This window comes from Gavialis gangeticus, unplaced genomic scaffold (genome assembly GCF_001723915.1).
Source record: "Gavialis gangeticus isolate Ggan-Ray unplaced genomic scaffold, GavGan_comp1, whole genome shotgun sequence".
NCBI lineage: Eukaryota > Metazoa > Chordata > Crocodylia > Gavialidae > Gavialis > Gavialis gangeticus.
This window is the reverse complement of record NW_017729025.1, coordinates 111,845,901-111,873,065: the sequence shown is the minus strand read 5'-3', so window position 1 is coordinate 111,873,065 and position 27,165 is coordinate 111,845,901. Positions and strand designations below refer to the sequence as shown.

Here is a 27,165-nt window from a genome sequence, read left to right as displayed (position 1 = left end):
GAAAAATAAGAGTTTGATGGTCAAGTTACATTTACCTTGGCAACAACAACAATTTGGGGCTAGACTTTTTTTTTAGTTTGTTTCCCCTCATTGCCATAAAAGTAGGACTTTTAAAGTAAAAGCCATAATTACAAATATATAGGACCAGTTGTATCTTCTGGGTTCTCATAGTAGAACCCTGACCATGGACAACAAGCAATTAAGTCCCTCCGTAGCAGAGGTTCAGTGGGATAAGTTGCCTACAGCCACTGCTCTGTCTCAGAAGTGGGCATGGCCCAGAATGAAGCAGAACTAAAATAGGCAAGAAAAGTTCCATGACTTTTCCATTAACAGATTCCAGTAGAAACCTGGAATACTTGAAGAGATGTCTATCTGCAACTATCCTTCTTACACCTTTACCACAGCTATGCTTGTAGGCACAAAGTTAGCAAAACTTGGCCTCTTGTATCTGTGCAAATAAACATGGCCCATAGCTTTCATCTTAAATTTTCCTTCAGAAACAATGTGCGATGCACCAAATTTACTGCTATATTCCTTCCCACCCTAATTGCCAATGTGGAGAGCAAAGCAAACCCAGTTCTCTGTCTTGACAACAGAAAATTTTCAGAAAGGTCTGAGCCAGGTGAGGAGTTCTGATTTGGAAAAAAACAGCACATGGAGCAGATTAGAGCAAAGCAGAAAGCTGGACAAGAGGAGCTCATAGCATTGGAAGCTAAAGAGTCTAATACAGAGGTGGGAACTAAGCAGGGAAGCAGCTGTACTAGAAGAAGCTGCAGAAATCTATGCAGAACAGGTTGCCACTAGTCAACACTGTAGCAGGCTATAGGTCTGAAGAATGGAGGAGGAGACAGAAGGAACGGAGCAAGGTCCTGCCATTCCTGCTATTCCAAGTGTCTTAGGAAATTCAACATATCACAGTGATGCAGCAATCATGTAAATTACCAATGTTTTAAACTAAGAAAAGTAGTGTTTTGTGAAATCCCAAAATGGGGCTGGAAGTGGGGTGGGGTGGACAGGGAGAAGAGGAGAGGGAAAAAAAAATCATAAAGAAGATAGTTCCGAGAAAGTAGAGTTCTTTGAGAGACTTTGGCTTAGTATAGTCAGTCAAAAAGCCTAAGGCCAAATCAATTCAATATTTGCAGATTAGTCTAAACTGCATAGATTAAACTGATAAGCAAGTGAACAGACATTCACTTTTGATTCCAGAAATGCAGCCACATGCCTGCAGTAGCCCAGAAGCCAGGGGTTGCTATAACATGCCTCTCTGCTCTGCTGGAGCAGGCAGCTTGGGTCAAGGCTAGCCCACCCACCCTCCAAAGCACCCTGGGATAGTAGGGAACTGAGAGTTAACTTGAATCTGGAGGGGATCTGGGACAGAAGTTCAGTAAACCCATTTAATCTAAATCAGTTAAGTATGATGCTACATCCATCTATGAGTTTATCTTAAACTGGTTTCTGTCATTTTGAGAGCAGTTTATGTGCACTGAACTTCTGTTGTGTTACAGATTTGAACCAGTTTCCCCATCACTTATATTGGCATTTATGCAATTTTTTCCCACAGCCTTTGTTTTGGCCAATAGTATCAGCACAGTATCCTGTTGCTCCTCATTCTTCTCTCCAGCACAGTTGTAGAATGCATCTATGGAACCTAAGTTCTTCTCAATCATGGAACTCCAGGCATGAAGGACTGAGAAGGAGGGATGGAGGGTAGCAGAGCAAAGAGTGCATATGCTCATTTGGGATAACTGCTATTACTACAGGGTGTTAACTTTGTTCTCCTTTAAATAATTATCCACATTCCACTGTGGATGACTCCAAAGCAGTAACCTGTCCATTCAGACGTGAGACCCTTGGGTCTCAGGAGACTAGCAAGTGGAATAGCACTTTACCAAACACAACATTAGATTTATCCCCTAAACCATCATTGGTGTCAAGCCAGAAAATTAAGAAATTGAAGCCTAAACAGAAGAGGGGTTTTCTGAAGTGCCATAACAACTAGTTCCGTGGCCTGATGCATTAGTGCCAGATTCCTGGCACTGTGTACAAGCAACTCTGCAAGTATCCACTATGGCAGAATGCCACCTGTCTCTCCCCAAAAACTCTGCTCTGTGACAATTTGGTTAACATGGGCCTTGCAGAGGGCAGACATCCCATCTCTTTAGGTAACCTGAGTTGGATACATTCCTGAGGGAGAGGGGAAACCTGCTCCCTCTGCCTATGTGACTGACACCACATACCTGGGTGAGGGGCTTAAATTCCCTATTGTTCTAAGTAATGCTAACCTGACTGGGAGGGAGCTAGAGACCCTGCCAGTCTACCCAGCAATGAGTGATGTAATTTCAAATTGGTTGGCTGGCAGCCAACAGGTGCTGGTTTCCATTGGACCAGGTAAATGAGGTCATAAGGTCTATATAAGTTAAGGACTGCCCAGGAGGAGGGGCAGTAGCTATGAGGAAAACTCAGAGAGAGAACTGGACCGTCTGAAACTTGCTCACTCTTGAAACCCATGATCAATGAACTGCTTGCCTCCAGAGGGAATCTTCACCTGCCTCTGGATGATACTCATGAGTAAGCTACCTGAGATCTAACTAGATATATAGCTTGCAGTAACTCAGATATGTGATCAAACGCTACCCAGCCACCCTGTTTGCTCAATGGGATTTCTCTGATATTGTTCTACTCTGTACTCTATTGCAAACCTACTCTTTGTAACCAATAAATTTCTCCTTTGTACCTAGTGTGCATATTGGGAGCGGGTCTAGATTATGTCTTGGGGTCTCCTTGGTTCAGCTGACTAAGGGAGACCATTATTTGTACTTCAGACTGAGGGAAGCACCCCAAGTTCTTGAAGTGGTTGAATACCCTCAAGGGCTACCAGGCAGGTGTTTCCTAGGAAACACAGAGCCAGGATCAATCCAGACCCTGGGTGGTGGTGGCACTACTGCCAGTCTAGTGGGTGTGCTCCAGGAAGGAGGTTTGCTAGATGTGAGGTGCCCCAAGGGAGGCACTAGGAGCCTGGAAGGTGGTTGGGCTCAGTGAGGTAAGTGACTTAGCGCAGGAGTACCCCCTACTAGCCTGCCACATCCACAGTATATCTCCATTCTAGGAATGACAGAACTAGTAAGGAGACCATTAGTCCACCATGCATGCACCAAAGGTGTTGTCTGGCATCACATGGGTACATGCGGCCATCTGGGAAACACATCTTCCTGCCATTGGGGCAGGATTGGCTTCTTGTTGCAAGATCAGGTTGGTTAGACTCTGAAATCTGTCCTGAGGCTGATAAGCCATAGCTGTCATGGAAGATGACAAGAGCAAACCACTGGGAGTTTAGCATCAAAGAATTACTGGTAGCAAGTCAAACTCCTGCAATAAAAGTCTGCTGCTTTTGGGAATCTGATGGGTGCTGTTGGTTGCTGTACAGCAGGCAAGGGAGAGGAGGGCCAATGCCTCTCTCTTGTTCTGCGTTTCATATGAAACCTCTCTCTGGATGGTTGAACCAGAAGCAAGTTTTACATCATGCTAAATCATAGCATTATGTTTGCTCTTGAGTGGACATAGAAGTTTAGACATCAGATATAGGCAAAGCTCTAGCTAAACCTAAATGTAAAAAGATGCAACCCTTTTAAAAGCAAAGCATCAGAAATGAAAGTGGTATATGAACTTACACAAGCTATGAAGCTGGTCCAAGATCTTGTCCTTGCCACAAAGCTCCACCCACCTGAGAAAGTCTACCTTGTCCATCACAGTGTACAAAGTAGCAAACAATATTGCATTGGCACAGAGATGGACTGAATGACCGCAATGGTTTTTTCCAACTTTAACTTCTATGATGCTACAATTAGCAAGAAAAAAAGTACACTGAGGACTAAGTCAGGAATATACATTAGGTCTGCTATAACCCTTTGGGATGCATCATATATATTTGTACATTCATGTCCAGCATGACAGGTGGAAATTAGAGCATCCAGGTAATGAGATTTGCAAACAGAATGCACAGCCCTACTCACAAAATTGGGTTGTCAAGACCCTGTGCTGTTAAAAATTGTGAGCTGTTCTTGCAAAGCTTTTCTTCTCTGACCTTAAAAAGCTTCCATAAATTTAAAGGACCAATTCATCCTAACTGTTTTCAAGAAACTTTCTAGAGAAAGAGGCTCAATTATCTTTATATAGTTTTGGCTCTTCCCTCCAATTTCTGTGTGCACAGCAAATGCAATTTGCTCCTTCTATATAGTACTATAGCAGGGCAGTCTGGCCCTCTAAGTGGGAGAGACAGCCCTGGGGTAGGAGCCCAGCTGGGGGTAATTAGCTGGAAGTGAAAAGCCCAAAAGGGGAGAGCATGGGCAACTGGAGTTGAGGAAGGAGCAGATTATGGTTGAGAGGCAGACTGGAACTCAGAGGAATTTGATTCTAGGAAGGGCCAGAGCTTAAAAGACCCTCTGCTGCTGCTTGGAGAAAGGCTGAACATTTTGCTTTGTTCTTTTGTTTGTTTAGATCAAGAGCTATCATGTGTGCAATGGGCTATTGTTTTGACTGACTGACAGATTCCTAAGGTGACTAAGCCTGCCTGTACAGGAGCAGGCACACCAAGGGGCTTACAAGTACTGCCCACTCTTAAAGTGACTGATTATTATCATCATCATTTAAATCAAAAGGTCACTACTAAGCCCAGTGTTTTCCATTTTTCCTCTAGTTCTTTTGCCTTCATTGCCATGTAATTTGATATTCCCCAGGTGTCTACATTTTATCTCTCTCTCTAAGTTAGTATTACTTTGCTGTGTTTTTTCCTTATTAAGCCTGTTGCCTTTCTGCCCCCTGAAGTTCTTTTGTGCTTTGCAGCCTTTGCAAATCAAAGGTGGTCAGCATAATGGCAACAAAGCCCTAGCGTTGAGTTCACAAGTTTCTTGTTTATGGGCCCAAGATTATGATACTTTACTAGAAGTGCAACATGATTACTTTGAGAAAGGGGTGGGAGTAAAGCCTTAGCACAGTCTACACAAACAGCACTAAATATTGTCCAGAGACACATTCTGGATCACAAGCATCTATTTTTTCCTCTTTCAAAGAGCGCTGTAATATGAAACCATTTTAAAAGTGCAGAAGTACAGGTGAATTTAGGCAATGACCATTTTAAGATGGCATTCACATTTCAAGTAGTACAGGGCAAAACATCAATTGACATAACAGGCACAGTCTGCTGAAGTTTCTTGAGCTACATTGATTTACACTCTACATTGATCTCATCCTACATAGTAATTTGCAGGGGAAAATATTAATTACTATAACAGAAAGAAATATAGGCTCGTTGAGGGGAAATAGCTATTTTTAAATCCTAGGGCTTGTTAGATAGGGTTTTTTCCTTCTAAAGGCTGAAAATCTACTTGGTTAAAGTTTGGGGGTGAGGGGCGGGAGGTGGAGGTCAGGGTTTGATTTGGGGCTTTTTTCTTTCTTCTTTTATAAATGACACAATTTAGCATGTTTATAGGAAAGCAAGTTGGAGAACATTGATGAGGACTGACTTCATTATGCAGCTGTTAGAATTTACATTTATTTTGGACAGGCAAGCAACAGTGATGCTCAGGTACTTAGCAAATCCAACGTTTCATGAATGGCAATTTCTTGCACACTCAGACGCATCACAAGAATTAAACATCCTTGAAGATGCTTTGAAGGTTGCTTTGGAGATAACATCCACTTAGAATCTATGGTGTTTATCAGTTTCCAGATCCAAATCTGAAAGAAAGGGCCACAACCTTTTCATCAGATAGAGTTGGCGATTCAGGTGCAGAAGGTCCAGGAGCACCCCAAGAATGAAAACTTGAGTGACAAGGGAGGCTAAATCCAATTCCCTCCCTTCCCCCCCGCCTCCCAATGTCATGCAGTCTGCCCACCAGTGTCTCCATCTTGCCTAGATTTAGTTTCAGTTGGTTCACCTGCATCCCATCCCCTGCAGCTGGGCACTGGGAAAGTGAAAGTACTGTGGGGCCTTGGTTGGAGGAAAAGATGTACAGCTGGGTGTCATCAGCATATTGATGCACCCCACTTTAAATCTCTGTACAGTCTTGCACACAGGTCTCATCCACACATTGAGCGGGGGGATGGACAAGAAGATGGAGCCTTGGAGAACCCCACAGAAAAGGTCACAAGGGGATGTTAAGCATTCACTTGGCACTACCATTTGACACTTCCCCACTAGAAAAGAATATAACCAATTTCGAGTGGTGCCATGAATACCCACCGCATCATGTACATGCTTTATCAGTACCTCATGGTCAACTAGATGGTCAAGTGGCTTCTGTGCATCAAGAGCTGCTGAAAAAATGTAATGATGTCAGCAGGCACAACTTCCCCTGTTGATCTCCAGCAACAATCATCAGCCAAGGCCGTAAGCACAGTCCCTGTCCTATATTAAGTTCAAAAGTCTGACTGGCATGGGTCCTGGAAACAGATGGCATCTAGATACACCTGAAGCTGCCAGATAACTACTCATTCAGTGACCTTCCCGCAAAAATGCAAGATTGAAGACGGGGTAATAACTAGCTGGGGAGCTGGGGTCAAGCAATAATTGCTTGAGTCAGGGCTAGACAATTGCAGACATAAGAATTTCAAGCATCCTGCCCTCCCAGAGGGAGGCATTGACCACCACCGCCAGCAGTCTCTCCCATACAAGGCAGGACAGACATGGGTCCAGCTCACAAAGGATCACCCTTATCCAGATTTCTGTTTTGAGGACTTTTGTTTTTATGTTGATATTTCTAGTTAAGTGGCACCCAATCTCTGGCCCTCAGGCCAGATGCAGTTCACAAAGCCAGTGTGAACAGCCCCTCACCAGCATGTCAACACAGGTGAACACACCTGCTGCTCCTCCTCTTTTTCCCCCTGCCTTTGTCAGTGATTTGAGATTATGAGCAGCAACAGTGTTCACCTGCATTGACATGATGGTGAGCTCAGAGCTTTCATGCAACTCCAGATCCCAAGACCTGAGCACACCATTCACTTTCCCTTCCTTCTCCCAGGCTGAATTCATCAGCAGGAGAAAAAAAAAGAAAGAGAGGATGAGTATCAGTGATGGCAGAGCTCAGCTCCTGGGATCCAGAACTGCATGAAAGCTCTGAGCTCACTGGCACATCAGCACAGGCTGTGCCTAGAGCTACAGCATTTTTGTAGCTCCAGATCCCACAAGTTGAGCATTGCTGCCATTCACCTCCCTCTCCTGCTCCCTCCACCCCTAATTCAAGAGTGGAGAAAAGAGACCAAACAGCAGCAGTGGCAGTGCTAAGCTCCTGGGCTCTGAAGATGCACAAAAGGTGTGGCTATAGATGGATTGGCAGTAGGTAGGTGAATGACAGCAAGACTTAGCTCCTGGGCTCTGGAGCAGAATGAAAACTTTGGCAGCTGGAAGGGGAAAGACAGTAGAGACCTGCCCTTGGCGGCCCCACACAGGTATAGGAGCACTGTATAGAGGAAGCTCCAAGATGGAGGAAAGGGACTATAAACAATGACTGTAGATAACACAAAGTTGCGACTGTGTTACTGCCTCCTAGAGGCCATTATAAGCACCTAAAGAGGTGCATATAATAAGTTGGTTGAACACAACTGGAAAGCTGCTTCTATAAACAAAGAGTTGCAGAAGCCTCTTCACTAAATAGTCATGAAACATTGTGTAGACTTCATCATACCAACATTGCTGATCATTCCTCTTTGGGAGAAGCCCTGCCTCTTCCCTTACATTGTCCTGAGAGTGCACAGCCTTGATTACTTTGTCAAGAAAAAGTTGTGATGTGGTACATCTGTTTTTCCACAAGATGATCCACTCCCTCTGCATTACATGAGTCCTTACTTAAATGAGAAATCTGATTTAGGCTTACCCTATTGAGTACTTTCATTTTATGGCTTGAGATAATGACTCTTCCCCACACCCTGTTCTGCTGGGGACAAAAGATTATTTTAGATCATAATTCCCCATTACTAGCTAAGCTAGGGAAAGAGTATCTTCAAGGGAAGAACATCTTCAAACGGTCAGAGATAACCAACTAACAGTTTAAATATTTTCCCAAAATGCTAAATGAACAAGATTAAATTGCACAGCAGAGTGAATAAAGCAGATTGCCCTCTTGCCTTACATTTCTCCAAATGATGAACAAGCCTGCAGTAGGTTTGCTTTTAATTTTCAGGGACCCATTAAAACGTAAGTAACCTTTCCTATTTCCCCCTTTAAAGCATAGAGATTTTTTGCTGCATCATCAAGTGCCTACCCTTTTAATGATGCCACTATCAATTTCATTTAAAATTTCTCATTTGGCTTTGCCACAGGAAAACACCTTTGACATAATATTCTATCATGATTTATTATTAATCTCATATTCCATCATGCTTCTCTTTAAGTCCCAGTTCATGAAGCTGGGAGCCTTTCTTTTTTTTAAAGCTTTAATGGCTGTGGAGAAAAACTGGATAACAAGACCTGAGTAAATACAAAGGCTCAGAAGCCAGCAAACAAATTTGAAAAGTAAAACAAAGATATTGTTGGGAGACATGATTTTAAGTCAGTTCCTTAATTCTGAGAATCGAATGATCTCTGAATGCTCGGAGTTGGCATCACTAGAGCTATACATCTGGGTAAATGAAGTGCAAGGTGAAAGAGACACTTCTGACTAGTGCGCAGCCCATACACCCTGCAGGGATATTCTGCTGTCTGCAAGCTCATGTAGAGGCTAAAGCACAGTTATATGACACCAAAGACAACTTCATCCCAAGCAACAAGAGGCTTACCAGATCATATAAACAGCTAAGTAGTGGGGGGTTCTCCTGCTTTTAGCCCATAATTAATTCCCTTTTCAAAATGCATCTTAATTTTGAAAAAGATTCCACATATGGATTGTTAGGGACATATTCACAGCATAATCAAGCTCCTTCCACATTAAAAAAGGAGTCAGCTGCAGGATGCAGATTCATATTCTGAGCATTGAAAATTCAAGCCTCAGGCCCAGCTGGCCAGATGAATATAGTTGCCAAGCAAAGATTTTGAATAGAATTTTGTTTTGGAGACTGAAAGAAAGAAATCCAAAGGAGTGTTCCAGTTGTATGCAGAATAATTTCAATTGCCTTCATGATGCTTTACTTCAAGAATTTGCTACTTTCTACATTTTTAAATAATACTGTTAGATGCATTAATTTCTTTTCAAATATGTTCTTTTGGTTTTGGTCATTAGAGAACTATCATCCTGCCCCAGGCAGATAGTAGAAAGAAGCTGACTGGTGGTGCTGGGGAAAGATTCTGGAACTAGCAACCAACCTGTTAAATGCCACAAGACCAACTTGCAGAACTATCTGTTACATGTTCGTACAAGTTACGGGCAGAACAAAACCAGCACAAATCTCATCATTCCACATGGATTGGGTCCTAAGCACCAGAGAGGTCATCTCTTTCTGCAGAAGGAGTTATAGCTGGTCACTCAAAATACCCAGCCTTTGACACAAATACAAACCAAAAGCAAGTGTACAAATAAACCTAAAGCCTGTGGTCTTTCTCCAGACTTAGAAAGGGGTAATCCAGGCTTTTTGCTTTTCTCCTCTCTTATACTCTGCTCTAGGATTTTTTTTAACCTTCTTTGTAGCTCCATCCCTATTCACTAGTCTTCACTTGCAGCTGGCTCCCTGCCTCTAGGCTAGGCAAACTATTAGCTGCTAACTACCTGCAGCTGGGCTTCAGTCCCTGGAGGCTTAGCACCTCCTTGCATATATATGATATTAACCTTTCTGTTAAAAGGCATCTATTTAGTTAGATCAAGGATGTCAGGCTCATCTGGTCCATGAACCAGCCTGCATTCTGGACTCTGTATGTCCTGGATCAGGCAGTGGATGGGCAGCCTCTGGGCTACACAGTCCCAGAGTTGCCACCACTGTGGGGCTGTGCTGCACAGCCCCAAAGCAGCCATGATATGCAGTATGACCCCAGATCAGCAGGAAGTCACTCCAGTGCTCCAGAGCTGTGCTGCATACTATGGCCACTCTATATATGCAAGTGGGAGCACACACCATATGCAGAACACAGAACCATCCGTCCCACCCCGTACGCTGCCTGTATGTCCCTCTGAGAGCCACAGGCAGCACCAAGAACTGGATGATACAGCTTCATGGGCCAGATGTGGCCCATGGGCTCTATCTTTGACACCCTGGAGTTAAACCGCTAACAATGAGATTACTAAAACTAAAAAAAAGTAAAATGATGTACTTGTGAACATTTAGACCATGTATATGCCTAATCTTTTCCACTGAGTGAATGATGAAAAATATGTTGGTCACTTTCACTTTTGTTTTGAGCCACTTTCACCTTCAGAATTTAGCAGGCCAGTACAGTGGATTAACATTAAGTGGAAAATACTGCAGGGACATAAAAGCCAGTTTTCACTAGAATATTTTCTAAATATAAATGGGAAAATTCTACTGCTTTTGGACTGAGATGCAGACTGCAAATAAAAATGGGGGATATGACGGGTGTGTTGCATTTTGGTCAGTGTCCCTTTGTAGATGCTTTTATTAAAGGTTTTTCAGTGTCTGACATTTTCAGAAACATCATTTAATTACAATTTCCTGTTAAAAAAACCTGTTATAAGGCAAAGCAGCATGCTTTAACATTTTTCCACCAGTTGTGCACATCATCTATCTGATGGAAAAGAACGGAATGCAACTTAAATGAGATATTCCAACGTGCTTTCCGGGAACACCACAGGAGTCAAGCTATTTGACCTCTTTACTGCTTTAGGGATTTCAGCATATGTCCTGTACAAATGAATTTCTGAAATTGCATGCTCTGGGGGGAAACTGTTGCCTAGATTTATGAACTTTGAATATTCATGAAAGGAAGATGTGAAAGGGGCTACAGAATGATTTTTTTTTTTTGAATCATGAAAGTTTAAAATGTATTTGATGTCAAAACCTGAGTAACAATTGATTCTGTTTTAATACTATAAAGACTTATAAAATTAAACTCACAACTAATTGGAAAGCTGACAATCAGCTCTTGAACAGCACTGGCCACAAGAATAATAGGTTAAAGATTAAGGTGCTTTGCCTAGAAAAATAACAAGATAAGTTTCAAGAGCAACCAAGGGCTTCTGTCCTTAATTCACAACTGGGCAATTCTGTCAGCTTTTTGGGTATAGATATAGATCTAGACCAGGCCAATAAATCCCTGGTAAAATTTACCTTCAAACTCAGATATTTATACTGATTTACATTTGTTTGGAGAAGACAATTACTGGCTTATATTGTCATTCAAAACTGAGAACACATTAATGAAAAAAACAATTTTGTCTGCTAGATATCTATCTGCCCTGGATATCTAGTAGTTACAACACGACTCTGAGGAATCTGCTTCAGAGATCTTTCACCTCCCACTGTCAGAAAACTGTTTGGAGGAAGGAGTGCTTTTATGTACAGCTACAACCAACTTCTATCCATGTTGGTGCAGTTTTTGAGTATGTCTATATAGTATCTAGGCTAAGATGGTCCTGAGTGCTTCTCCTCAGTAAACAAGGTTCTTTGGGTGAATCTGATATCTTTTATTACACAAACTTAAATAGTTGGAAACAATTTTCTTAGCAAGCTTTTGGGTTTAAAAACCCTTCACCAGGCTGAAGAAGCATCTCCTCAGCAAGGTATCCCAGCCAGGACACATTGTTACTATGGTGTAAACTTACTTTCTAAAAACATCTGTAAAGTTTGTTTCAAAAGGCAAAGGAAGTTATAGAATCCAAATGTTCTGATTTGAATACCAGAGTTTGGACTAGATGATTCTTGAGGTCCCTCCCACCCACATGATTATTGTATCTGATAATGAACTAGTATGAAGCTCTTCATTTGCCTCTCAAAAATAGAGAGGAAGCCTTAATAGTTGATGTCAGGATCTGTAACAAGCCAAGTAGTGTTATGAATTAAGCCGCATATCACAAAACCTTTGAAGCTTGAGTAGAGGGGATGGCATTCCAGATGCGTAATGCAACACACAGAAAGCAGGCATTCACCCGGCTGGCCTTTTCTATTAATCACATATCAACCACTCAGTTTGAAAGGTATTTGATGTCACCTTTTTAAGTCTTGCCCAGCTGCAGAGAGGAGGAGGAGGTGGACTGGACAAGCCTATAGCATGTGAATTGAAGATCAAATATCTACCAAGTATGCAGGGTCAAGTCAGCAGGCAGACAGACAGCTGACTGTCCATACCCCAGAGGCTAAATGAAGAACAGATGAGGCAGACTTCTTTATAAAATTAGCTGACTTAACAACAGTTTATCACTTCTTGTCCTTAACCATGCCATTTGACAAATACTTTGTTGTCCCTGAGAATAACCAGTCATGTACATACAGCACCTGCTATTTTTTCAATGATTTTGGAATGCTGTGCTTTAAATGACCCATCAGTCATTGTAGCTAGAAGACAAAAATCTGCTTCTGCAAAACTGGAATTTAAAGAATATCCTTTTCCCCAGAGCCCAGCTCAAGTAAAAAGTTGAAAAAGTTGATGAAACCTTACCAAAAAAAACCCTGAATCTACAACCTCATGCCATAGAAATTCAACAGAGTATGCACCGAATTGATCCCCTCTCCTTCCTTGAAAAAGGGGCAGCTATCCTTACTGATAATCATTCCCTCAGTCTGTGTATAATGGATTTATGGGTACAGACTGCAATGATTTCAGTGGCAAGGAGAGAAAGAGAGAGTGAGTGAGCAAGCCAGTTAGAAACAACATGCATGGTCCAGTTGCTAGAGCAGTGGACTACGGGTCAAGAATCCTAAATTCTAGTCCCACCTTTGACACCGCTCATCATGTGACCTTGGGCCAGTCACTTTACCTCATTGTGCCTCATCTTCCACCATCTAGGAACAGGAATAATACTTACATAGAGAGTGAATGAGCCTGAAACAGGCAAAACACCAAGTGAAGTCAAAGGGAGAATTATATCCATATGTTAAATGCACTTACCTGGTGATTAAAACACAGTAGAGAAATGTCTTCGTACCTGTATTTGATACTTGTAGGCAACTTGGAATACAGTGCATTATGTCTGGCAGATAAATTGAAAGTTTACCATAAAGGCAAATGTAGATTTTTATAGAAATTGTGACAACTGTTTTCTTGGTTTAAGGTAAATATTCATCTGGAATTTAACAAAGTAATTTTCATAACTTAATTAACTTAAAATTGAATTATGATTACTAGTTGGTATATGTTTAATAGATATACTGAGCACCAAAGAACTAAGGTAACTCACATTAGCATTTCATGGATAATTACACTTTTATTGACCCATTAAAAGTGCTGTTTGATAATATATTTGAAAGGGCAGCTATTTACCAAGTAATAATTTTTTGCTATAACAAGAACATCAAAATTTCACTGTTTGAGAGAGACTTTTAAGCAAAATGAAGTGTAGTAGGTAATTTTAATCTGTTCCACATAAAACAAACGAAAACTACTGCGGTTTATCAATGCTCCTCACTGATAGCATGGGCAACTCCCAAACAGACATAAGCAAAATAAAAGATTCTTTGCAAATTCCACAAAAAAGGACTTTTGTACAAAAGGACCAATTAAATTTACTACAGGTACTGCTAAGGACATGGACAAACAACCCAATTATTACTAGGTGCATCTTTACATGTGTATCTATACATGTGCTTTACTGCTGAGTTGACTAATTAGTTCCACAGTAAAGCATCACAGTCTACATGTCCGTTGGAATTAGGGCGTAGTAAATGAACTCTGCCATAGGATAGTACTGTTCAGGACAAGTACTATCCTACAGCAGAGTAATTATGCACACTCAAACACGTGTAGATTGTGACCGGGGCTGGCTGGGGCTTGAAGGTGCTACAGTGCAGGGGCTGCCTGCCACCTAGCCCCACACTGTAGCACCCTCGTGCCCCAGGCAGCCCCTCTGCTGCTTGACGCTGCCACCTGGAGCCCAGAGCTGACCCCCTGGGCCCCTCGCCAGCCCAGGATGCTCTGCCCCAGTTCAAACTGCTGCAATCCAAGGTGCACATGCAGATGCTGTGCCCAGGAGCAGCTGACTCCAGCACAAACTGTGCCAGTTAATTGCTACATGCTAATTGCACATGTAGATGCACCCAGTAAGAAATAGACAACCAACTACTTCTCCCCCAAGCCAGCTGCCTGCAATAGGCATTAATAGGCATTGTTACAATGCCTGGCTGGGAATGAACATGGAGTCAGTTTGCATTGAGCAAGGGGCTATTCTAAGATGAAACTGAGTATGGGAGTGGACATGGAACAGATACCATGTAGTAACTTTCCCACATAGTATAATTATTGTACATTTTTTCAAGCATATCCTTTCTACCCTACTAGGATTGAGAATGTGTTCAGTCCACTTTTAATATATAATACATTATACATCATGTCTCCATACCCCTTACTGTGGATAAAAATGACCTCTGTGCAGCAAGTTACCAAACTCGCATGTACCACTTAGGTCCTTTACCCCTGGCTTAAGTGGGACATAGATTGTCTGCTGGACCTCTGTATGGGAAGCATTTTCAGCCAGTTGAACTTGAGAAAAATCAATTTAATTTCTGTTTGGTTCAGATTCTCCATCTACTGATGGAAGGTAACAACACCAACATCAACATCACAGCAGCCTTGATAGCTTTAACTCTTGAACATCCATCTAATGCTCCAAGACCCAGGGAGGAAGAGTTCTATGCAAGTCTATGTCATTGCTCTTAATCTTGGGAGGCATATGACACTAAAATATTAAAAATCTTGTTTTAGCATTCAGAAATAGGATGCACTACGCTAATCAGCTTGACAACAATTATTGCATTTTTAAAAGCAGTGGTAGAAAGCCTAATACACATATTTCATACCAAGGTGGCTGTGCCATGCAGAAACACCACTACTTATTAGTGATGGTATATCATAAGCACACTCAGAAGCATTTACGATGGACAATGGAGGGGCCAGCTTCTTCGTATTCATCTTTGCTGATCCACATTTGCTGGAAGGTAGAGAGGGAAGCCAAGATTGAACCCCCAATCCAGACAGAATATTTACGTTCTGGTGGTGCAATCATCTAGAAGAAAAGTGGAAGACTTCTCAGTGAAAGAAAACAAGTAGCTGATATAATGATGTCTCCTCTCTGTGCAAACATATTAAATGAAATTCTGTTTCCTCTCTACATCAAGGGCAATTTTGCTGAGGTAATACCACCAATAGGTCATCTTCTCTGTCTGGCAGCTGAAGTCCTCAGAGATGCTCCAGTGTAGCTGAGAGCATGATTTGACTTATGACTATCTTATAGCTTTCACCAAAAGGGAAGCCAATAGAGTGGCAGATGCTCAACTCTATTCTGAATCAGGCCCAAAGATGGTAAAGAAAGATGCAGTCATTTGCAGATAGCCATGAAATGTTGATCACTTGACCTACCCTGCAGTTAAACAAATGCTGATCAAGGGTTTATCACCTGGTTGTAGATGGACCACTTGCCACAAAGATACCTGGGTACCCCAGCCTATGATCCCTTTTTAAAATTCTTAGACTGCCATTTCACTGAGGTATGCTGTAAAGCCTTATCAGGTTCTTCACTGGGTCTCATCCATCCATAGTTAACTGACTTCCCTACATTTTAGGTTGATTCTCTGAAGTTCTGAACATCTCAGTCAATAAAAGGTAGCTGATGATGCTTAGCACCTCACAGGATCAGGCCCTGTAAACTCTTTTAGATAAAGATTTTCAGAATCAATGACTGAATCTGAGTGAATAATTTCAAATTAGGCCCCAGAGGAAGGGTGATTGGAATTTAGCATAACTGGGTTCAAACAGGAACTAGATAAATTCATAAATGATAGATTTATTCATAGCTATTGAACAGAATGGTTGGAGATGTGTCCTCTGAACCAATAATGGTGGACGTCAGGGAGGATAATGGATAGGGGATAGATCATTCTAGATCTATCTAGTTCAGTGCTCTCCCCTTATAGCAGCTGGAGACAAAATACTGGGCTAGATGGACCATTGGTCTGACCCAGTATGGCACTTCTTATGTTCTTAAATGATGCCTCTTTTAAGAATCTCAAGAAAAAAACCCCAAAACTGAGGCACCCAAACTCACCAATCTTTTTAAAAATCTTGATGCTCCTTGTTTATCAGACTTGAATCAGCAGCATATTTAATTAAACTGAAGTTAAATTGGTAGTGGGCTCTACTCTGTGGCGTTACCTGGAAGAACTTATTTTCATAGATTCATAGATTGTAAGGCCAGATGGGACCTAGGAAGATCATTCAGTCTATCTAAAAGGACTATTTAAATGGGAGTTTTGAGGCATCTCATGTACATTTTTGCAAAGACTGCCATATATATAGGGGCAAATTCATGTGGCTGCTTCCCCCCCCCCCTTGCACTGTATACCAGAGTCAGCTTTCCAAAAGGCATACAAACTGGCTTCAATTCTCCATAGCCCAAGATGCCTGGATTCTCTGAAAAGTCTGAGCCAGAACTAAGGTCAGACCATGCCGTTGGGGGGAGGGGAGAAAGAGGGGTGAGGCATGGCTGGAGGGAAGGCCATGGTTAGGGAGCAGGCACAAGAAGGGTGAAGGCAGTGGCCTGTCTTAGAGAAAGCAAGTTGGACTACATCTGCAGAGCACTACTTAGTAGGAGTGCCAGAATAGGTCCCTTCTCTCCATGTCCCAGCAGCAAAAGCAGCCCCACAAAGTTGCTGGGTACACACACACCATGCTGCCATTGCCAAAGTAACAACTGGGAATATAGATCAACCCATGGCAATAGCAGCAGCTGGGAACTGTTTTTAAGTCTCCAAAGTAGGTAAGGTACTCCAGCACTCAGTAACACCTCCCCTCTCCTCCACTGCAGGGTTTGCCAATGGTAGAAACCCTGCTTGCTGTTCCTAGCTGACCTGGGTGCAAAGTAGGGGGAGCTCCTGACTCGCTCCAGCCAGAGGCTGTGGTGAGCAGCTACATGGGATGCCAGGCTCAGCTGGGGAGAATAGTATGGTGGCCAGTTCCCTCTTTCTGCCTCTGCTCCCACCTGGTTGGGCATGTGGGAGAGGCCAGACAGGGAGAAGAAGGGTTGTCCACTGCTGCTGTCCCTTGCCGAGCCTGGTAGTCTGAACAGCTGTTCCTCACAACTGGAGCTCCCAGACCAGTTTGGCAGGGGGGGGCGCAGCAGAGGCATCTGCACAATGAACAGGGGCAGGAGAGAGAGAGGCCCACCTTCTGCCCCAGGAATGGGGGGAGCCTTAGGAAGACTGTTCCTGCCCTGCTCCAACCATGGCTGTACGGAGTGGCGACATGGGTGCTAGGGTGTGCTGGAGACAGTGGAAGCTGTGTGCAAGTTCCTCTTTCCTTCCATCTGCTCCCTACTTTTGCCTCCCTCATTCTAGTGTCCACCACCACCCAGGGGCTCCAACTGTGCCTAGCCCCAGTCCTCTCAAAAGTCAGAGGGGTGGTCAGTGGCAGCTGTCATGCTCCTTTTTTCTTAATCTGGGATCTGCCCACATAAAATTAGTTTGTTGTTGTCTAATAAATCCAGAGGCAAGGATGTGCATGAATATAACAAATAAATATCTTTGGTTTAACTTCTCTTCAGATTGTCTCCCTGAAGAGGCAATGTTGACCTAGTGAACAAGGTAGCAGACTTAGCCTGTGGCTACGTATACATGTTCAAATGTTTTGAGATTTTCTCTTGGTAAAAAAACGTACCTGGAGACACATGAACAGATATTTGAATTCTGAACCTTTGAAGACAGTAAGGTTGCAATGCTGACACTGAGTAGCTAGGAGTTCCCCGTGCACACATTTCAGCATGCTTTGCAGACTCTCTCAGTCTGCCTGGAAACAAAAGGCAGTAGTACATGGGGCAGCCCTGATTGACTCATCCAGACTTCTCAGAGTCAGCCTATGTGCAATGTGGGGATTGTGAAAGAGGCGGAGCAGCTGAGTCCAATGAGTGGCAGGAGAAACTCTCCCAGGTTGTCCCCAAGTTATTTTCTTCCTGGAGTGGCCAATTTGATTCTGAGAGAAAAATCTTGAACATCTGTACACTCATGGTTTCTCTTAGGATATCAGTGACTTTCCCAGGAGAAACTGGAGGTCTGTACATGGCCAAAGCTGACACAGCAATAATCAGCATAGAAATACCCCACCTCACTGTCAGGGTAGTTCTTATGATTAAATCAGCATGGGAAGAGAGCCACACTATATTTAACATGAATATACTCTTTCTGTTGCCCAGGCTATGCTTTTCAGGGCCAGCTCAGGCATCTCTACTTGGCACTGCACTGTATGTCCTGTGCACTACTGTTGATAGACTTGGGTTGACTAACCTGCTGTGTTATCTTGGGTAAATCATACCATTTTCATACACTTGTTTCTTCTCCCATTGTTTGCCTGGCTTGTTTACTTAGTAAACTCTCTGGGGCATTATGCATCCATAGTGTCTAATATGACAAAACCATGGATTTCACTTAGGGACAGTTAAAAAAGAAATTAATTCAGATGCCTACAAGTCATACATTAGGCATCTCAGTCCAACAAAACAAAATTCAAAATTCAGACATGGATACCCAGGTCCTCTGCACAGTGCATAAAGAGAGTTAGATTCATCAGAATAGTGATATAAAAAATCTCCACCCCGAGCAGAGTTGCCTAGTGCAGACCAGCACAGAACATTGATCATACAAGTGTGTCTGAACTCCAGGCCCTCCCCATGATGTATGTCTCTGAGTTAAGCTTTGATTCAAAGCTCACCACCCATTCCTCAGGACAAATGTGTACAAGGTTAATTTGAAAGAACCAAGAATGTCACACACATGTTTTTAAAATAAAAGGAAGTGGTATAGGTTGCTTACTAACCATTGATTATGTCACACTAGGTAGAATACTTGCCCAGAAACTGTGAAACCTAGATTCTAGGACCTCCCCAAAAGAGAGCCACATCTACATCACCTACTTCCCAAGGGACAGCTCTAACAGCTAACCTATCGACAAGGATGGCTTTAAATAGTTATCCTTGTTCTTACCTACTGAACTTGCACCACTGAACGGAAAGGAATGCATGATTCTTAGGGCCATAATGAAAGCAAGCTGTAATCTAATGATTAGGGCACTTAGTGAAAGACTGAATGAGTCCCATGTCACAAATACCTTAATAATTACTCCAATATCAGCTACCTTTGCAAATGCATACAAGCATTTCAATGTGGTTTACTACAGGATGTGAAGACTAGAGGTGAGGTTAGAAATTAAGTGTACCATGTTAATAACTGACCGTAGCAAATCTATGTTCGCATTTAAAAATATTTACTTTTAAGCAGCAAAGAAAAGAGCCAATAAAATATATCTTTATTACTTCTACTACTACTACAAATAATAATAATAATAGTAAAATAAAAAAATGTTATTGAGTCTTTTTCTCACTGCTTAAATGTATATGTACTAAAAATATACCTTAGTTGTATGTTTGCTTTCCTTTATGTAATAATAATGATGGTAACAGTAATAATAATAATATTCCCCTGTAATTAATCTGTAAAATTTCTATTTTACACTCCACTGTACCGCCACTACATTACGCAGCTGGAGGTGACAGTACAAGTCATGGAATACTATCATTTCCTCAATTTATCATAATTAAAGAAGCACCTGTATTAACTTTTTGTTGGTCCTTTGGAAAATTTCCTATTTTCACCGTGCTCAACAACTCTCAAAATAATTCTTGTTTTCTCTGTGGCACACCGATTGCACATCAAGATCACACAGACAAATACACAGTACACTACACAAGGCTACTGACTCAAGCCAGTGATGAAAGGATCTTTCTGCATAGCCTGCAAAGTGTTGCATTCTCACTACTGATTTTCTATCATTATTAGTACAGTAAATTTCCCTTTAGTTGGCAGCTTTTGAGCTCCACTGAAACTGCTTTCACCTGTCTCTAAAAATGTCTTCATGTCCAAATTTCATGGCCTCTGTCCACCCTCAATGACTTCTTGGCTGCACTTGTTCTTTGGTTTTGCAGCTACATTCTCTTACTTTTTTGGCTGTTCCTTCAGTGTCTTTTTTTTTGTTATTACTTTTTTCTCCTCTGTTAACTTAGTTTCCAAAAGAACCCCACTGGCTTTTGTCCTTGTCTCCCTTTACATCTTCTTTAGATGACCTGATCCACTCACATAGCTTCAACTACTACTTTTTATGTCAACAACTGACAAGACCCTTTCTCGATCCTATTTTGAGATTACCCAAGGTTTCATAAAGCCTACAACAAAGCCAGGTAGAGAATCCAGTTTTGCTATTTCCAAGTCTTCCATTCTAAAGGATGTTTGCTTACAATCATTTATATTGGGTGTATACAGTCTGGTTTTTTTAACAAAAGAATGGTGAAAAAAAATCAGTACAAAATGTTAAAATTACCTTAATTTTCATAGTACTTGGAGCCAAAGCTGTGATCTCTTTTTGCATGCGATCACCAATACCAGGGTACATTGTGGTCCCCCCCGAGAGGACGTTATTAGCATAGAGATCCTTACGGATGTCAATATCACATTTCATAATGCTGTTGTAAGTGGTTTCATGAACACCTGCAGATTCCATTCCTGTTTGGAAATAACATTTGCACACACCATTGTCGATTTTGTTAAACAAAATAATGAACTCTTTCTCTTTATCATCAAAATGAATGGGAGACTCGGAAAGATCACACTCAATGATCCCTTGATAATATTCCAGGAACAAGCTACGCAGTGCTAGGAAGAAGGTGGATTATACAGTTAAGTGCTATTTCTCACCTTCCATGTCATCTCCTTGTGAGGTAGGATTACAATTGCACACCTAAAGCATACTTGAAAAAAGTGATTCTCTCCCACTGTGCTCTGGGTATTTAGACAACCTCAAGTCTTTATTTAGCAAATAGAAAAGCATGAAATGAGATATTCCCTCAATATTCTTCTATTCGTATAACATAGTATTTTGGAATTAGCTAGGTCACTCCTAAATCCATTTGGCTAATTTGATTCTTACAAACTAGTTAGAATAACTGGGTGAAAGGTGAGTAGAGTCCGTTTATGGGAATATACATTTCCCACAAAAGAGCTAACCACATGAAGGACCAGAAACACAGTTAGCACATTGTCATGTATCATGGGGATCTAACAAATCCTGACTGGGGCAGGGTGTCAACTGTACACAGAGCTGAAGGCAAACTATTTGAAACTAATGATATTTGGTTTTATGTTCTATTGCTTCCTGAGTCATAGATTACAGCAGGAGTGGCCAACCCACAGCATGTGCCACAAGCAGCACAGGTAGGCTTTGTGTGTGACATGCAGCAGATTGGGGAGGGAGCAGAAAGCAGAGCAATAGATTGGGCAGGAGAAGGGGAAAGGAGTGGCACTCAAAAAGGTTGTGGGGCTCCTTGTGGCACACCTGCCGAAAAGTTTTCTCCCGCCCCCAGATTAGAGGAACTGATTGTTAAAGCAGGGGCAGAATCTGGATGAGAACTTTCATGAATTATGAGATAACTGTCTCTCTTACATGCTGAGTACAGTTATAGACTAAGTGCAGGCATTCAGGAAGGTTAGATTGTGTTAAAAATGACCGCCCAAACTAATGTAAGTAGGGATGGGGGGGCAAGCTGGCTTGGGGGAGATTGAGAGTCTGCGGGGGCATCGGGAGACAGGAAGCACCCACAGGGGGGTGGGGGGAAGGTGAGGTCTGCAAGAACAATAAGGGATATGGGAACCAGGCAGTATCCACAGCAAAGATTGGGGGAGACCCAGGGGGGCAAGCGGTATTCACAGGAAGGATGAGGAGGTCAGGAAGAATCCACAAGGGAATAGGGGGCAGGCACAAGCTGCAGGAGGTTGGGGGGCAGGCAGGGTCTATGGGATCTGAAAGGGCTTGGGGGGACCAGGAAGGCTTACATGCTCTATGGTGGAGCTTGGGGGCGGGAACCATGGGTTACTTTTAGTCCCCCAACCCTCCACTCCCATCCCTTCCACCCCTGCCCCCACCAGTACTTACCTTCCTCAGCTCCCAGCAGTGGCAAATGCTGATAAAACCAGCACTAGAGCAGCTTGCAGGATAGGGGTTCAGGGGCGGAGGACAGCTGGCTGTTCCACTGGGTGGGGTAGGGGGGTGAGGGGCAGCAGAGCTATAAAATATCCTGGTGCCAGGGGCTGGTAGGAAAAATGCAGCCCCAGGGCTGGAGCTGGCAGCTGGGTTTTCCAACCCTGGGGCTACACAAGTAAGTATAGAGAAGTTCCATTACCAGCCTAACCTAGATCAATTAAGTTTGAGTGTACATTGATCCAGGTCTATCATAGATCAGGTACCACCATTTTTAGACAGATCTGTGTGCACAGAACTTCTGTACTGTTATAGGTTTAGATTGATTTCCAGTCAATGAGATTACGTGCAAGGTTCTCACCTGAGCAAGTTAAGTTAAACTGGCGGGCCACTTTTAACCCAATCTAACCCCTCCCCCAAATGTCTGCACTTAGCCATAATTATCAGCCAATCTAAACTAGAAGAAGTATCTTCTGAGGGGAGTGCAAATACTAGTTTGTTAGCTTTGATCTGACTCTAGTGAAGTCACTATTTCCAAATCCTATTGCTTTCTAAACTGACAGGCAGCACCCAGATGATAAATCTAATATCTTTAAAGAGCAACTAGCCTGACTGTTAGCCTCAGCCCCTGACAAAGCTGCAGGTTCTCAGTACATTTCAAAACAAGATTCTATGTCTTAAAAATCTCAAGGTTTACACTAAACAAAGTCTTCTTTTCAAATTTAGCCAGAAACTGAAAGCACAGGCATGGCCCACCTATGAAGGATGGCTGGAAGAGAGTTTCCGGGCATCGGAATCGTTCGTTACCAATGGTGATGACTTGCCCATCAGGAAGTTCATAGCTCTTCTCGAGAGAGGAAGAAGAAGCAGCTGTTGCCATTTCATTCTCAAAATCCAAAGCCACATAGCAAAGTTTCTCTTTTATGTCTCGCACAATCTCACGTTCCGCTACAGACATCCAACAATAAGTTATATCAATATACAATTTGACAGCTAAGAGATGCACACTGGATAGATCTTGTCATGCACAGTTATGTATACACCTGCAGGCAATGTGGTCACAAATTTGTGATTCAGGAACTCCTGATCTTTAGTCATTGTTCTGACACTGACCACTAAGTGGACTCTATAAGCCACCTAACTTTTCCATACCCACGTTTTCCCACCTGTAAAATTAGTATGATGCTACAACACATCCTTCGTAGCAACACTGGGCAAATTAATCCATGTTTGCAACAAGCCTTTGCAAGCTCTGATGTAATTAGCCATAACAGCAGCCATAACACAAGCCATACATTAGTTCCTCTTGAGAATATGATAATTGTGATTATACATGGAACTTCTTTATGATGTGCATTTCCTCTGCCTGCTCAGCCTGCATTGCATGGGCATCACAGGTCTTAGAAAACAAAGAGGTCCATAAGCTTACTTCATCCACAGTTCAGCTACCCAGTAAAGCAGGCTCCCTGCAGTGCACACTCTGGTGGATACATGCAGTTCAACAAGACACACAATAAAGTCAATGAATACCCATAGAAAAGAAGCTTATTACCAGTGGTGACAAAAGAATAGCCTCTCTCCGTGAGGATTTTCATGAGGTAATCAGTGAGGTCTCTGCCTGCTAGGTCCAACCTCATGATGGCATGGGGTAAAGCATACCCCTCATAGATGGGAACATTGTGTGTGACACCATCCCCAGAGTCCAGCACTATTCCTGGAAAAGAAAAAAGAAAGGAAATGCTAGAATCCCATTAGCCCCCAAATATTCTCCATATTCTACAATGAAAGCTACAATGAAAAAAGGGATAGTTAGGAGACACTCATATGACCAGGCCTTTTGTCTTTATTATATAGTTGGAGCTCTGCTTGTGCCAGGTAGAAATTACTAGCATAAATAAGAACCACTGCCTTTGGCAAACACATGAAGCATTCTGCAATTGCACTATATTGTTCTCTCTGAACAGATGCTAATGATAATGATCTTACATTCATACAGAGCCTTTCATCTCAGAGGATCTCAAACACATTATGGACTTAAAATATTATATGAACTATACACAGAGATCATCCCATTCACCATTAAAATACAGCCACCTCTGAGTAGAAATATGGCATCTGGTTAAAACTGTACACAGCAGTATTGCACAGCACTTTTGATTAAAAAAAAATGAAGCATTATCTTTTCTGGTCAGGAGCAAATAGAAGTTTCTAGTGGTAAAAACAGACTTATACAATTGAGTTCTTTAAAAGACCAGACTATTTGCCACAAACATTAGTTCCTGTAAATGGGTGATATTGCTATGACACCAAAAGTGGAGGGGAGGAAACGCCTTTAAGCACAAAGGGAAAGGGAAAGGGCAGAGATTTTAAAAAGTTCCCAGAGGCTCCCACAGCATGGTTTGCTCACACCAGTGCAGGCAGAGGAGGCTGGGAGCAGGGGGTGCAGCCACCCACATGCAGCGGGTTGCTTTTCCCGCACCTCCCTTTGGGACATCCTGGATCTACCCCTAGCTAATCCTAATACTCTCTTAACTATAGACTAAGTTACATACTGATAAGAACCTACCACTTTTTTTTCCTTTTTTTTTTAATTTCATGTCTCGGTTCAGATCAGCCAATTGGTTCCAAATTCTATTGACTGAGCAGAACTCAATCATTCAAGTCTGTGTGGTGTTACCATCAGCAAGTATCCTACTTCCCAGACTTGCAATCCCCCCACCATTAATTGTGTAGCCAAAATCCTCACATTTGAAAGCATATGTAGACTCTCACAGGGGTCAGCCTGCCCACAGTGAAAAGGACAAGCCGTCTCCATTTAACTGCACCGGGGTGGTCAAAACATGGCCTGTGGGTCACGTCCAGCCTGTGAGGCCATTCTATCTGGCTCGCGGGGCCCCTAACAAATTTAGAAAATTTATATTTATCTGCTCTTGGCTCCTGTAAAAAATGAGGACCCAGGGAAAGCCCTGGCAGGCTCCTCCAACAGCAGGGCCCACTCCGCCCTGCTCCCCCATGCAGCTGCCCTGCTCCCCCATGCAGCTGACCATGCCACTACCCCAGCCAGAAACTCAGGTAAGTGGCGGGAGGGCAGGGAGGACCCTGGGCAGGGAAGGAGCCCACAGAAAAGTGGCCTGGGGAAAAGCTGAGCACAGGGGGGGTGAAAGCGGCCCCTCCCCCGCCCCGTGCTGCAGCCACTCTCAGCCCGCCTGGCACTGTCTGTGTCTGCTCAGGACAATCCCGTCTGGGCTGTGAGTGGCTGCAGCAGGAAACGCCGCCCATGGGGTGGGCAAGGGGCTGCTTTTCCCCAGGTGCAGCTTTTCCCTGGGCTCCCTCCAAGCCGGAGGAAAGCGGCCCTTCCCTGCCCCATGGCCGGCACCCCGCACTGCAGCTGCTTGCAGCCTGCAAGCAGCTGCAATGCAGGGTGCCAGCCACGGGGCAGGGGAGGGGCCACTTTCCACTCAGCACCAGCCTGGGCCTGACACTGGCTCTGTGGCCCCCCAGCTTCCTGCTCCAAGCAGTGTTTGCCACTGCTGCCTCTGGGCTGCCCAGCATGCGAGCTCCAGGCAGGTAGCAGCAGCAAACACTGCCCAGTGCAGCAAGTGCAGGGGCTGCAGCTGCTGCAACTGTGCACAGCCCCAGTGGGTGAGCCCAAAGCTGGTGTGGGGCCCAGGCTGGCAGCAGGGGCAGGTTACAAGCTGGTGCTGAGTGCGGGGGAAAAGCAGCCACTTCCCACCCCATGGCCAGTGCCCTGCACTGCAGCTGCTCACAGCCCACATGGGGATGCCTGTGCCTGCTCAGGACAGCCCCACGTGGGCTGCAAGCGGCTGCAGCAGGGGGCAAGGGGCTGCTTTCCCCCCGCACTCAGCTCGAGCTCCTTCCCTGCCAGGGAGCAAGAGATTGGGGCTGCACACTACCTCCCATCTGTACTGCGGGGCTGGGGGTGGCACTGGGAGTGAGCAGATGTGGGAGCCAGAGGAAGTTTGGGGCCAACACTGGTGTCCCAGGGCCAGTGCCAGTGGGGCCCAGAGCAAGGTGGCAGGAGCGTGGGGTCCCAGCCAGCAGGGTCTCTATGGAGCCAGGCTAGCTCCTCACCTCCCTGCTGGTGCAGACCAGTCCAGCTCCACAGACCCCTGCCAGCCTGTGCCCTGCTTTGGGCCCCACCAATACTGGCCCTGGGACATCGGTCCCAAGATGGTGACCAGGGGGCAGGGCTCCTGTCAAAGGGTTGGGCTACCCATTCAGCCCTCAACAGCTTGCCAAAACTGAGTAAGCAGCCCCCCACCCGAAATAATTGCCCACCACTGAACTACACTAAGTCATTCAAGGGTGAAAAGAAGGGTATCTCCTCTACCAAATAAGTAAAACTACCTGAGCCAAAAGCCACTTCCTGGTATCTTCCCTGTCAGGTGAGGACCTACTACAAGGATAGATTAGTACAACCCATTAAAATAAGATACACAGTAGCGCCCATTGAGCACAGTCCCCCTCAGCACTGACTTTTTCAAGTCACGGTGAGCCACTACACTGCATACATTTCAATTTGTTTTTCATTCCCACAGCTGAATTGTATCTTTCTTTTCCATTTATAATGAATCCTGTATCTTCATCAGCCTTAAATGTCTGGCAAATACTAACAAACAAGGCCCAAAACGTTCAGCCAGAATCTCTCTGTCACCCCTTCTCTCGTTCTATTGCATATGATTAGCATTGCCCCACCCTCCATGAGGTGAAGCCAGACCAAGTTGCTGTATGTCTCATTTGCATATAAATGTTTGGAGCACCATACCAAGACTTGTGACAAGAACACCCATTTCCAGTCATGAGTCGGGGGCTAATTAGCACATTGATCCTTTATGGGGGTTATCTGAAGTATACACACATATTGAGCAGTGCCGAGCTGTGAGGTCACCATGTCTTAAAATGCTATTGACTCTGCTAAGGGCCCAGCCTAATGAGCTATGTGGCAGCCAAGGGCATGAGTATCCCTAGAGGTACTTTGAAAGGTCCCAGGGGCTATGTTGGGGGTGGGAATACTACCAACCTGTGCCACTGCCTCACAGGAGCAG

General features: G+C 43.7%; 1 protein-coding gene and 1 long non-coding RNA gene across 5 annotated transcripts in view; one reads left to right on the top strand and one right to left on the bottom strand.

Annotated features, from left to right (window-relative positions):
* The first annotated feature begins 2,179 nt into the window (after positions 1–2,179).
* Positions 2,180–17,876, top strand: LOC109298982. Its single transcript, XR_002097742.1, has 3 exons — positions 2,180–2,312; positions 3,037–3,040; positions 17,862–17,876. It is a non-coding gene; the product is annotated as an uncharacterized LOC109298982 (long non-coding RNA).
* The window catches only part of LOC109298981 (actin, aortic smooth muscle-like), a 48,880-nt gene continuing 36,282 nt past the window's right edge, over positions 14,568–27,165 (bottom strand). For all 4 annotated transcript variants that reach the window (XM_019519417.1, XM_019519420.1, XM_019519418.1 and 1 more), the window contains 4 exons: positions 23,652–23,813; positions 22,856–23,047; positions 20,447–20,628; positions 14,568–15,092 (listed from right to left, as the gene is read on the bottom strand). In XM_019519417.1, the coding sequence (XP_019374962.1) occupies positions 14,949–15,092; positions 20,447–20,628; positions 22,856–23,047; positions 23,652–23,813 (680 nt within the window). In that variant the 3' untranslated portion in view covers positions 14,568–14,948. The remainder of the gene's footprint in view (positions 15,093–20,446; positions 20,629–22,855; positions 23,048–23,651; positions 23,814–27,165) is intronic.